Here is a 14,140-nt window from a genome sequence, read left to right on the forward strand (position 1 = left end):
GTCTACCCACAATTTCTGCTACATAAGCGAATATTTTCTGCAAGCTACAGCAAAAATGTGTAGCCAGAACTCTGCACATGAAAACTTGCTAAACACTCTGGTTAGCACTCTGCGATATCTCATCTCGGTAGGGTAAGGTCCGCTGGATCAGAGTGGTGGAGAGGCAGGCGAGAAATGACCTTTCTTGTTCTTGCGCAGGCGGTAAAATGCCTGAAGGCGAATAATGCTATTTTAAAATCCTATTTTTAGGCATGTTGTGGGCTATAAATTAAAGCCAGGCGGTTTTCTCAGTGGGCGTGCTCCTAGGATAAAGGAAAAAAAAGTGATCATTGATAGGTAAAGGGATCCAAGGAAATGCTGTCGGGGCCGAATATTTGTCTAGCTGCTGCTCGTTTCCATTTCGCCGCAGTGCATAATTACACGCATTGATTAAGCAGTTATTAGTTGTTTAAACAATTAGCGGAGGAGCGTTAGGGTGGATGCTAGAAGTTTCTTATGCTTGACGACCTAAGCGGATACCCTTTGGTTCCAAACGACAAATCATTCTCTTTACCAATAACCGAACGGTATCGGAAACTGCGTGCTAGTACTTCGTGTTATACATAAAATATAAACAGAGAGAAAAAGATTCTTTAGAATGCAGAAGCGTTTATTGCCTAATTGACAATTGCAGATGTCTAACATTGTCAAAGGTTTGCAGTTTCTGGTGAATGTATGGTATGGTGAAAGTGCCAGAGAATACCTGTTTCGTTCGTATTATGGACGTTCGTTTGTTTTGCATTAAACGTTTAGTTGTTATGCTAGGGCTAAGATGTCCCTTTTGTAGCTTACGTTTATATGAGTCACTCATTATCATGCTGTGAAAAAAAAAAGAGTAATCACAGCTAATTTAGGGTTCAAATAAATCTTAAAATGTAAGGAAGATAATTGTTGGCATTTTTAAAGCGTTGCCACTACATATAAAACGATGAGGGGTACAACTTGCATTACACTAAATAGCCAAGGACGTCGAAATACATCACGTTGCTTACGTAATCCTTTATTACCTGCATAGCAAAGTTTTCTACATTTATATTTATGTAATAATTTTTGCAGATGATTCAAGAATTCCTGCCAGGAATGCTCGTCCAGAAGGAAGGTCATATTGTCGCAATTTCTTCCATAGCCGGCTACGTCGGAACAGGGTATCTGACTGATTACTGGTAAGAAGAGGTTAATGTTTCTATTTCGCCTCATTAAGTTGTGCGTAATGCACGCCGTGGAGACTGTAAAGAAGTGTATAACGGCAGAGGGCTTGATTCGACGCACCGTACTTGTTGGCGCATTAGCTCTGATATTAGTGGGAAGAATTTTCAACAGTCTGCTAATAGGCTGGTATGAATTGGAGCTTTGCACAGGCTGCTATAATTTTAATAACAAATAGCTGCCGGCACCTCGCTCTTGCCACCCTTTCAGATTTCAATCCGCGTTCATGCGCTTCGCAAATTGCATAAATAAAACTCCCTTAATTTTGATGTATAGTTTCACATATATCCCTTTCAAAAATTACCTTAGAGGTGCGTGGCCCACAACTGCCAGATTTTGTGAAAGGTATCCCGGTGTAAATACCAAGCCCTGCATGGCCTAGGGGTGCCATGGTTTATAAGACATACAAGGGTCACGGGTTCGATACTCATGCCACCTTCAAATTTGACTTTCTATTCTGAAGCTCGTAAGATCGAATTCCGCGGGCTTCCACAGATATGTATATATGCATTCCTAAAGCCACTGGACCGCGTCTTCAACGCCGGCTGCAGATCGCAGGCTGGTCATCACCGGGCCAACACCGAAACGAACCACGTTTGCCCTCTGAGGGTTATTCGAAAGGACCTAGTAGCGGTGTTGGTGGTGGTTAGATGCTTGCTCTCTCGCTCCCTTTCTTTCTCCGCGAGCTGGCGGAGCTGCTTCCGTGAGCCGGAGCATGCTTATACAATCTCACTTGTAACGCTGGGTGCCCAGCGGTATGTTCCGAATCGACTAACTCGAGCCGCGATAATGGATGCCAAAACCATTTTTTTTTTTTTTTATAAGAGAGTTGGAAAATTGGGAGTTAAGGAGCGAGCTTAAAAAATAGCTGCTCTCGCACCCACAAGTCCCAAAACGACAGCAACCTCCCTCCGCCTACTTCCTCCCCCTGCCCACCTTCGTTCACATCGGTGAATAGGCAAGACAGAAATTTTAACCCCATCGGGATGGTGCAGAGGTAAGACGCCCGACTACTGTGCCGGAGCACCCGGGTTCGAACCCGACCTCGGCGGCTGCGTTTCGATGGAGGCGAAACGAAGTGGCGTCCGTGTGCTGTGCGTTGTCGGCGCACGTTAAAAGATCCCCAGGTGGTCGAAATTACTCCGTAGCCCTCCACTACGGCTCCTCTTTCTCTCTTTCCACTTTCACTCCCACCTTCCTTCCTTCTCTTACGGCGCGGTTGAGGCGTCCACAGAAAACAAGAGAGACAGTTACTGCGCCTTTCCCTTCCTATAAATCAATCAATGAATCAGAAATTTTAAGTGCTACTAACCCTCTTCTGTCAGTATTGCAACAGAAATTACAACCTCTTATGCGTTTTTTTTCTTATATACACATTTCTACGCATGAAAAGCAACCGCGTTTGCAGACGTATCTCGCGTAGGCGACATGTTCGAGTCGAGTCTGCAAATTCCTTCCTTGAGACTCGTCAGTACACGCGGTGGCTTTCAAATGCGTACAAAAGTGTGTTTAGAAAACGCAAACACAGTTTTATTTTCCGTTGCACTGCTGAAAGAACCGGATTAGTAGCACTTAAAATTTCTGCCTTAATTACCGATCCACCGCAGCGGAGGGGCGCTGCGGTCGTTTTGGAATTCGAGGGCGCCAGACCGGCAATTGTTTGGGCCCAATTGGTAGCTCGGCGCCCCAGCGCACTTTTCAAACTGTCTCTTATCTAAGAATGTTGGTCGAGGCTACTAGACCACGATATACTACCTCAATGCGAGCTATACCACCTGTATGCCTGTGTTCTATGTGACCTGCCAACTGTTAGATGTCCTAGTCATGCTGGTGATTTTTCGCTCACAACGCCCACCAGAACGACCATATCTTCCTCTTCGAGTTTCCACCCTTCACTTCCATGTTTCCGTCTGCGCCGATGCCCTCCTTGCTCTCCCTTGACATCCCCTCATTCTGCTTTTTGTACTTACCCCGCTGCAGGGATGCATTCTTGCGCTTGTCGGCATAATCTTTGGAATGGACAGTAATCGCACTCTTCGGCTTTGGCTTCGATCGTACTTCTGTTTACGTCACTGCCTGCTTGCACTGTCGCTCCCTCCTCTGTTGTTCTTCTATACTCCGTTTCACAAGCTGTTTGCAGCACTACGAAAGCTAAAAGCGATCTGGGCCAATGAGGGCGGTGCGCACTCAATGGCTGTGCTCGTAATCTTCTATGCCGTCGTCAGCGATAGGCACGTAGGAACACAGTGATGCAAATCGTGCTTTCTTTCTCTTAATCTCTTCTCTTTCATCTTTTTTCATAACTGCGGGCTAACCATGTGGGTGGTCCTTCGCGCTGCTGTAGGTGCCTGAGGACTGCGCTCTGAAAACTAAATCGAAATTCATAACAACTGTTGAAAGCTACTGAACCACCACACTAAGAATTCCAAGAGCTGCCGGAAAAAAAAAAAAAGATATATGGCATGAAAAAAAAACTGAAATTCTCTTTTCTCGTAACCATGAATGCTTTAATTTTTTTTATTGTTCTGCTAATGTGATGTCTAGGTACAGTCAAGAAAACTATATTTAAGGAAAGTTTTTTTTTTTTTTTTTTACGGATAATACAAACCAGAACATGGTGTTCTAATGCAACCCCCTCTGCGTTAATCTTAGTCGGGTCTCACGTGAGCGATGCCACGGCAACAGCCTCTTAGCAACGCATGCTTTTCAACAGTCCTCGTAATTGTAACGTGTTGACCATATTACATATGTCTCCGCGCTTGCTGTAGGGTGCCTTTAAGATGAAAAGAGAATGGTCACTTCTGTCTGCTTAGCCGTGCAGAAACATAATTATGTATCCTCGCTAGCCTCAGTGGTCAACATTGCACTGCCGTTTGCACTCCATCTATGAGCTCTTGAAAGGAGTTGTAGGGTTATTGAAACGCCTACTGTAAAGAGGCTGCAAATTCTCTAGGTCGCCATGTTATAGCTATGGGTAGTTGACGCCTCACAATGAGCGATAAGGTGAAGTTGTGCCCATTTCCAGCGACGCTGATCTAATCCGGTTGAAGGCACTTTCGATCAGCATCTGTAAGAAGACCACAAAATGGTTTGCTAACATCCGTTCATATCGGGCTGACCGGTGCCGAGTGACTTCGCTGAGTTCACACTTTGTCTCAATGATCATTTTTATTCTTCTGTAAGAAGGGGCGTAAAATGCCACGTAAACTAGATGTGTTCAGCACCGCAGAGAGAGGGCCATTATTTACCTGCTAATGACTTTCAGAAATAGGAGATCACAAGGAGCCAAATTCTTGGAAATGCATAACATCGTTGAAAATTATTACCGAACTGAAATTTTGCGGCAGGAGTCTGTGTTTGGTGAACGGCCAACCATGAAGTAGTAATAAAAAAATAAGAAGAGCTTATTTCCCTCTTAACGCGATGTGTAGAAAGCAAGTGTTAAGCCTAAGATGTTCTTGTGTAACGCTTTCTCACTCATTAAAACTTTTTCGCAGCGCTTCAAAGTTCGCTGTCCGGGGCCTCATGTGCGCGCTGGAAGAAGAACTATACCAGCTGGGTCTGTTGGACAAGATCAAGCTTACCACTATCTGTCCCATGGCCATAGACACTGGCATGTTCAAGGAGCCCAAGTCTAGGTGCGCTCTCTGCCAAAGCACTCGACGCTTCTTACGCTGTGTTAGCTACGCTGTTTTCGACAACTGAGTCGGTCTCTTTTCTTTAACAAGGGGAAGAATTGAGTACAAGTGTTCTCTTTTTCAATGCTACTTTCCTTTTGTGATGGTACCAGCGGAAAATGTGAAGCATGGAGTTTGCGATTCCTGTCCTTTTACTGCTTTGCGGCACGAAAGCAGTTTTATCGAAGCAAGTAAGCATCTTCCCCGCTGCATTAGCTCGCGCATCGCCCAGAAAGAATGCTGTAAACTCCATTTACGCAAAGACAATCTCTGAGAATAGACTTGTAAATAATAACCGGGAGCGGCATGCCTCAGAGCCCCCCCCCCCCCCCCCCCCCCCTGTTCAGCTTGCTCGAATAAAAATATACCAAGGGGTATAAATGATGATTTGGAGCGCACTATTTTATTGTGGATCATGAGTACAGATCCCCTGAACGGACGCTACGTGTTTACTATTCAACCAAGTGCATATTTGCATATTCACAATATCCGTAATATAATGAAACATTATTGCATTATATTAATTTTCAATTGCAATATTGGAAATTGTATCAGCGCAGATAGGAATTTATAGGTCAGATACCACTATTGTAATGATCATGGTTCCTCAGCAATATTTGTGGAGCCTTCAGCTTTCTCAAATTGGGAAGTTGAATTATCGCCATTAATTTGCGCGACTTCCACGTCGGCGATCGAAAGGGAATGATTTTTGTCTGATGTCCTGGAGATGTGGCCGTGAGAAGAGGGCTGTATAAAATTATGTGCAGTAGTTTCACATTAATTCGTAGCGGCAATTCAGTAAATACTTTCTAACGCATAGGCTTAAAATATTCTTGTAGCGCAAAAAAAATATATAAACACCACATTCCTTGTGCGTCTAATTTGGACACGACGCGAATTCGAACTGAAAGAAATAAGAAATGGTAAGGGGGGGGGGGGGGGGGGGTAAAATACTTCAGATGAAAAGAAAATAATTTATTAATCTTACTGCGCTTTTGCTACTACGAAGTGCATCCACGATTTATTTACAATAGGCTAAAGGTCATAAAAATGTTTGTTAAAGAAAGCATTTGCCATTTCTTTCACCTCTGGAATTGTGCTGCTATCATTATTTTGGTACGCCTATCTTGAGGCGTTCAATTCCGCATAGCATATTTGTTTCTCTGTCTATGGCAGTGTTTGCAAAAATTTTATGAATGTTAGTTTTGATTTTAAGTGTTAATTTTGGTTTAGCGAGATACTGGTGGCTGCATTTCACCCAAGAGTTGCTTATGCCTTTACTGAAGCAATTCAAAATGTTCCGAAAAGTGTAGAAATCATTTCTTCCTTTTTAACCATATATTCTACTCTCAGTTAGATGCCGGGAAACGGCGCATTTTTTTCACTATTTTAAGACGCGTCTTATCGTGCTTTCGACTCTGTATTTAGGAATATCTTGAGGGCCACGACGCTGAGTACACCAGAAGGCGCGAAAGGGTTAGAGCTCACTAATTGTTTCGCGCTATTTTTGAGGGAAAACGTGTAAAAGTCCACGCGGCCTACTCGGCCACCTCTCCTTGTGCGAACAAGAACCCTTTGTCATATATCGGCACTATTGCTTCTCATCCCGAGTGGAGTAGTGATCTTTCTTGAAAATTTCGTTTTAGGTCTCCTGGCTGTCATATAAAAATTGATTATCTTCCTGCGTTGAGCAAAAAAATGAAAGCTCATAAACAAACATGATATATTCCGTTATATTAAGCAACAAAACGAAATAGATATGAGCTCTTGGTTGCACATAACAAACACTGGTAAGTCGTGCCGAAATAGTGCAGTCACCGATTACGGACACTGGACACATTATTCTGTCATGATAAACAATATCAATTTCGAATTATGGCAGAAGCGCCTAAAGTGTCACCAAACTCGCAACGACTAAAAAAATAAAGTACAAAGCAGGGTTTTGCGCTCATTCCTTTTGGAAATCAATAATTAGTTGTTTGATTTTAAGTACGCTGTGTTTCGAAGGAGAAACCGCAGGATTACGTGTACTCCCAGCAGCAAGCAGTTGGTAACTGCCTTCTTCTGACACTTTTACCTGACGAAGAGTGTGAACTCGAAAACACTTCTTACTCGCGAGAATCGTATGAGGCAAAGTTTTTGAGCTCTATGTGTCGTACCCTTCCGGTTGATGAACACTCACATTCAATGCTCATATCATTTTTGCTTCTCTGTTTCAGGTTCCCGTGGTTAGCACCCATCCTTGAAACAAAAGCTGTTGCTGACCGGACCATGGACGCCATCCTAAGAGAAGAAACCGAAGTGGTCATTCCACACAGGATCCTCGTTATGCACAGGCTTATGTTGTGAGTACAGACAACCTACGCCCCACTCTGAGCACAACGTACAGCTTTTGTGATAAGTATAGAGCTCAGGGGGCCTGCTTTTAAGCCGTGTAGTGGCGGGTATTTGACATTAGTGAAGGCCCTTCCCATCGTAGAGAGTAGGGCAAAAATCTTACCATCAAAAGATTCGGAGCACTGCAAACGCATTACAAGCCGCATAAAGTCGTTTAGAAGCAGACTCCTGGGGCTATACACTTTTGCAAAGACCGGGTATGCGTGCTTGTGCAGACGATATGGGTCACATATATGCAGTAGTTAACTTGTACAACGAAAGGAAGAAGATAGTTTACACGGTATGAAGGAGCACTGAACAAGGGTAAATAGGCACACCTCAGTTCGCAGGTCGAGCCAACGTTTCGGCAAGTTGACTTGTCTTCGTCTGGGCCTTGGTTAACTTGTGTATTTTTTACATGAAAAAATGTCTGCATGCAACCGCAATGAGAGGTTTTGCTCGCCAGTTTTAAAACTCAGAGTTCATAAAACTCTCAAAGCTCTGCTGCTTTAATGGTACCATGCTTAGGATTTTTCAAAATAATACTTAAACGACTTTATAAAATAGCAGTCGAGTTAAAATTTTGAGAATTTTATTTCAGTGATGTCTGGCTCTGTTCTGTGATGTGTAAAGAAACTAGTACCATTAGCTACCGAACGCACTGTACGTGAAGGTAATTCTCCGTAGCCTCTGAAAGTTTGTCCTTGAATCGCTGGAAACTTCTATGAGCCAAGGTGCTGAACCGAAAGACAAAGTTTGGTTTCGGTACTGGGGTTGGTTTAGCTGTGCTCATGAAGAACTAGTCAGATCTACCCGTAATTAGTAAAGCCTATAATAAGGTGACTTCATTGGTTCAGTAAAAGATGATGCAGCTTATTGACTGTTGCATACTTATGTTTCTACCACAATGTAAATATTGTTTAACGCAACAATTTTACAGCTTCCACTGCTTCCCATCGATAAAAATAAAAGAACACACATGAAATTTCAAGCGAGTTATTGAGAACCCTGCGGGACGAGACCACATATTTTTTTTTTCAGAACACCGAATAAATGATCTTTATGCAGGTAGCAAAATCACCCTTCTGTAAAAATTGTTGTTTGCAATGGACCACGACTAATAATCAAACTATAAACTATTCTTCTATTACTCTAGTATTATCAGGGCGTTATAAATGGAATCGACGACGCAGGAACGATCCCAGCACCTTTACTTACTCCCGTTACTTACGAACGGAGATTATGTAGTAACAGTAGAATAATCTCTGCACAGAACGATTTGAATTTGGTTGCGTCGGACTTTGCCGACATCCTTTCAAATTGCTGTCACCGCAGCTCTTCTACTGTGCTTAGTGTCAACATTAGGCGATCTTTCGGGAGAAGTATATTCATGCCACAGACACACAAGAAGGAATAACATCGCATTCCAAATGGTGACGTCGTGTTTTCGTGTAACGCACCGCAACTTCGACAGTTCGTAATGTTTATTGTAATGCTTTGTTCTGCAAGAGTCACTAGACTTACTACTAAAAATGTGTTTGAATTTTGTTTTGAACAAAACAAATAAATTACAATTATTATATATATTAGATTTAAAGTCTAGATGATCATATATTTTCATACACGGAGCATAAGCAAAATATGGTAAGAGTTTCAAAATAATGATCTGGTTGCACGTTTATTCCTATATAGTACACACCCACATAAACGTGTTCTTATTACGAATCCATAATTCTCACTATTACGAATTACCTGAATTCCTTTTTGCGTGACATCATATGTCCTTTTTAGCAGGACTATATTTGCTTTTATACGGCACATATGCAATGCATCCCACGTTATTACAACGATTGTTCCACTAATACAGGGATTTTATTCAAAAAATATATATTCTAAATCTGTTACTTTTGCTTAGTGAGAAGACGGTGCTTCGCACAAAACTAATTGCTCTTGTGAATTGCAAATTAGCAGGCAGTATATATGCAGGTCATGCCAACACAGAATCGTTATTGTTTTGGTGCCTGCTGTGAATGGTAATATATGGCATAGTAATAGTCAATAGAGGCCATGATAGTAGACAAAATGAAGAATCCGGGCTATCCAGGTTCTATAGTTTTAAAGCCAAAAATGCTATGAACATATTCAAGCCAATAGAAAGATATTAAATAACTGAGGTTGGGGAACTGTTCGCTGTGTTATGCGAATAAAGACAACGCACAGATTTTCGCATGACACTTAGAGGAATCATTTTTTTCGGTTGGTTAAATCTGAAAGGCCTAATATTCGAAGTTTCTTGCAATACGTGCCCAGTCCAGTCTGCTACATGCCAGTACTCTTCGACCCACTCTAGGATGAAATCGGAACCTGTTGAATATGGCGCCAAAACATGCTTCTGTCATCTGGTGGCGGGCAAAACTAGCATTCACAGTGTGCTTTGGCTTACCACCAGCAGGAGACGCTAGCGTCGAGTGCCCGAATTTGGATTGGATGGATGGATGGATGGATGGATGGATGGATAGAATATAGGAGCGTCCCCTTTGAAACAGGTGGTAGCAATAGCTATCATGCTCATTTTTCTCCCTCTATCTTAATTATTATTTTAGATTGGTTAACTATACCATCATTCTATTTATTAAATTCTTGTTTCTACATTACTACCATTATGTCACTTCTCTGCTTTTAAGCCACCAATCTTCCAGTCGTTTTTTGCTAGCTTCTACCTCCGGTTTCTTCACCCGGCCACTAGTGTCTCTAAACCCTTGAGCTTCAGGAATAGTGACGGCGCCTGCATCGACTTCCGGATGGATACTATTACATTCGAGTAAAATATGGTCAATTGTTTCACTGGAGTTACCACATACAGCACATGCGCCAACTTCATTGTTAAATTTCTTTTTGTTGATGCGTGTTCTAAGGCACCCTGATCTAGATTCAAAAAGTAGGGCACTCACTGCCTCTTGAGTTATCAAAGAAAGCTTCCTTCCTGATCTGCCTTTTCCACTTCCGGTATAATTCCATACTCTGTTTCTTTTCCATTGAATTTATCCAATTTTTACCTTCTGTGCTTTTCACCTGTTGCTTAACGCTCTTTATTTCTCCGTCCTTGTGACTAGCATACTTACTGGTTAGTTTCCTAGTTCGTTTCCTCCATTGTGAGTCAACGCTTTTAAGGTATAGGTATTTAAATACTTTAGCTGCCCATCTGTTACTGCCCAATTTCCTCAGGCGTTGCTCATTTAATATTTTACTCTGAGCTTCCCGTACTTCGAAAGATGTCCAGCCCATATCTCCCTGTACCACCTGATTTGTGGTTTTGCCGTGGGCACCTAGTGCTAATCGTTCGAAGGCTCTCTAATTTATTTCTAATGTCGACTGTAAATATGATTTTAGGCACACAGCCGCATTTCCGAAAGTAAGTACGGGCACCATAATTCATTTCCATATACCGCTGATTCTCCGTTGATTCGCGCGCCCCGCCGTGGTGGTGCAGTGGTAAGACGTCCCACTACTGTGCTGGAGTACCCGGGTTCTATCCCGAACGCCGATGGCTACTATTCGATGGAGACGAAACGGAGAGGCATCCGTGTGCAGTGCGATGTCAGCGCACGTTATATATTCCCAGGTGGTCGAAATTACTCCGTACCCCTACACTATGGCTCCTCTTTCTCTTTCTTTCCTCTTTCACTGCAACCTTCCTCCCTTCCAGTACGGCGCGGTGCAGCTGTCCACAGAAACAAATGTGACAAATGTTACTGCACATGCAAAATACACTGCACAACTGCATAAGCTCCACATGGATAAAATACTTATCAGAAGAAAAAAATTGCTAATGGTAAATTACGTCGCAAGTAAGACAGGACATGATTAACTTCGTTACTGATCGCTGTAGTGTGGGAGGACCAAGAAGGATCAAGCGAATCGTAATTCCATGGTACTTGGAATTCCATGTTATATATATTTTTTGTATTGGGCAGTATTCATTTCGTAAACATCGAGATGAATTTCCAAAGTTCACTTGGTTTGTTTGTTATCTTTTGATTCAGGTGCTCCGTACCCTATCATCTTCAATTACTTACTACCTCGCCCTAATGAGCAGTTGTCAGGAGTGTCCCTGCTCTATTCCGTGCTATTTTGAGGTGAAAATGTTAGGTCGCTTTGGCATAAAAAAGCCATAGCGTGAATATGACTATGTTTCGCACTTCCGACACTGCATGGAGATATTAAGCTTAAATTAAGACTTAAATTAAGTCTTAATTAAGTCTCAATTAAGTCTCAATCCTGAGCACGGCGGCTAAGATCTGATGGAAGTAAAATGCAAGGCGACTGCGTATTGTACGTTGTAAGTGCAGGTTAAATAACCCCAGATCGTCCATATTACTGAAGCCCTACTCTACGGCGTACATCATAGGCGATGTCGATTTCGGACGTTACATATTTTGATAAATGAACGAAATGAATTTTTCAATTAGCATGGGACAAAGAAGTCATCATTCTATCGCTGGCAGGTTAGCTTTAATAGTAAGATCGATTCAGATGACTCGAATCGGCGCCCATTAAACGTTGGAGTGAGGGTAGAGGGCGAAACGGGAGATTGGGTAACAGTCCAAAAGGACAATGGAGTAATACATCGCATTACTCCATTGCGTACAAGAAGAGAGTGAGAAGTTAGGGCTTAAACTGAACATTAAAAAGACAAAGATCGTGGCGTCTTGCCCTATCATGTCCTGGAGCATCAAGGGAGAAGTGGAGGCTGTGACAGATTTTCTCTTATTGGGCTCCAAGATTACCCCGGAAGGAGACTGCAGGCATGAAATTAGGAGACGCCTGTTTCTGGGAAAGAGAGCTATGACTAGCCTTGACCGCCTAGTAAAGAGCAGAGACATTAGTCTGCCAATCAAGATCCGTATAACTCGTGCTATGGTCTTTCCAGTTGTGATGTGTGGATGCGAGAGTTGGACTGTGAACCCATAAACCCTGACTGTTCATTGGAGGGTCCAATTCTAAAGTTAAAGCTCAGCTACTTTGGTCACCTGATGAGAAGAGAGGAGTCGCTGGAGAAAGATTTGATGTTGGGAAAGGTTGAGGGTCACCGGAGAAGGGGTAGGCAGCGAACGCGATGGTTAGATGGCATCCTCGAGGCGCTGCAGATGAAGTTATGTGATGTTAGGAAGATAGTGAGAGACCGGAAGGCGTGGCGTGATATGGTCAATAGGGTCACGAAGAGTCACGAAGAGTCGGACACGGCTGAACTGAACTGAACTGAATACATCCCAGAGGCCATTTGGTCATCTACCGAGTCCGATTTAAGCCTTGCATTCCAGGTAAAGGGAGACATAAGCAACCATGGCATACGCTCCGTGAATAAATCACACTCAGATCTACTTTTGTTAACACAATACGTTTACAGTGACGTTCATTTTAGCATTGCTAAATACCAATGAGCGCTATGTTCTTACAGCGCTGTCCAAAAGGTAAGCATGGCCTCCTGTCAATTGACGCGAAATGCTGCTGTTTGATCACAGCGATTAGCGGGTGGGCGTTTCATGTATATCTGTTCTCCACTTTTTTTTTTTTTTCTTGTAACTTGCTCTTTTTCTGCCTGGTCGTCCCGTTCGTTCTAGCAACGGCTGCGCATGTAGAGGGCATTCAGCACATTATATTTCTGTAAGCTATCTGTGCGTGCGGTGTTTGGAACAGGAAAAACAAGCAAGCTGAAAAACGCGCACAGAAGGAACAAAACCACAGAACTAGCGCTAACCTCCCCCTTTCCGAAGCTATGTGCTATCTTGCTCAGATACAGGCTTTGTTAGGTATATGGGCGGATTATATCTGCCTGCTTGATTTGCGCCTTGTGACGCATTTTTCTGCTGTGTTTATTTTTCTAAACTCTGCATGGGGTCCTTCTTCTGTTTCAATGCTGGCACTAGCTGTGAAATAAATAAGGAAATAAATAGAAATGAAAAAATAAATACTTGTGTATCAATACAGGCTATAACAAATGGAACCGATTTGGTGTCACTCAAACATGGTTGAATAGAATTGCTTCGTTAATCACTTGGAATTAACTGGAACGCAATTGCCTAACGTCAAATCGCAGTTCTAAACAAACAATAACAAGTAAGTTATTAGTGCAGGTGCCTGTCTTCCGGGATCTTCCCCGCTCGCGATTGCTTTCGACGGACTTAGGTTTAAAATACTTGCAACTATTGGGAGGGGCACTAACATTTCCACTTCAGGCATTTCAAACAGGGCAGTCAAAAAGTAGGTTTTTTTTTTATTTTACTATGTTCTTGTTCTCTGTGGCTGCAGTTTGTTCCCGGCAAAAGCAACGAAGCTGATGCAGCGGTTCATGGGCTGCACCGTGGAGCCTCACCAAGGCGCCTCTCCGACGACCGCTACAACGTCGGCCTTCGGATGAGGCAGCCATCGGACAGAAAAAAGAACACCGAACGAACTTCGTTGTTTCCGCCATTTTTTTAGTTGTTTGGTTGTTTGTTGCAAAATGTGGACGCCAGGTAGAAAAAAATGTCTTAGAGACGTCTACTTGGCGTCCATTACAGAGTCGCCACCAGACCGCGGCTTAAAAACGGGTCGTGCTTGCTGGCAAGTGTAAGACAGATGTGCTCGACACATTGCCTAGCCATTTGTCTTTTATAAAAGATGTTGTCACAAGCAGTCGGTGTCTATTCTTTCGTTAGTTTGGGCACGTTATTCCGCCAGAAAGGATTAAGCCCCGGAACAACTAAGTCACGAGAGCGTGAAAAACCCCTTTGTCATGAATATTTGCTTGGATTTATAACTTTAACCAGTAGTTACCCCCTGAAGAACGAAGGCGTTACAGC

General features: G+C 42.9%; 1 protein-coding gene across 1 annotated transcript in view; it reads left to right on the top strand.

Annotated features, from left to right (window-relative positions):
- Ldsdh1 (Lipid droplet subset dehydrogenase 1) overlaps positions 1-14,140 on the top strand; it is a 69,698-nt gene extending 55,558 nt beyond the window's left edge. The window contains exons 3-6 of the mRNA XM_084583159.1: positions 1,096-1,202; positions 4,743-4,883; positions 7,142-7,267; positions 13,608-14,140. Coding sequence (XP_084439285.1) covers positions 1,096-1,202; positions 4,743-4,883; positions 7,142-7,267; positions 13,608-13,716 — 483 coding nt within the window. The 3' untranslated portion in view covers positions 13,717-14,140. The remainder of the gene's footprint in view (positions 1-1,095; positions 1,203-4,742; positions 4,884-7,141; positions 7,268-13,607) is intronic.

Source organism: Amblyomma maculatum, chromosome 11 (genome assembly GCF_055883805.1).
Source record: "Amblyomma maculatum isolate TAMU_Amacu chromosome 11, ASM5588380v1, whole genome shotgun sequence".
NCBI classification, from domain to species: domain Eukaryota; kingdom Metazoa; phylum Arthropoda; class Arachnida; order Ixodida; family Ixodidae; genus Amblyomma; species Amblyomma maculatum.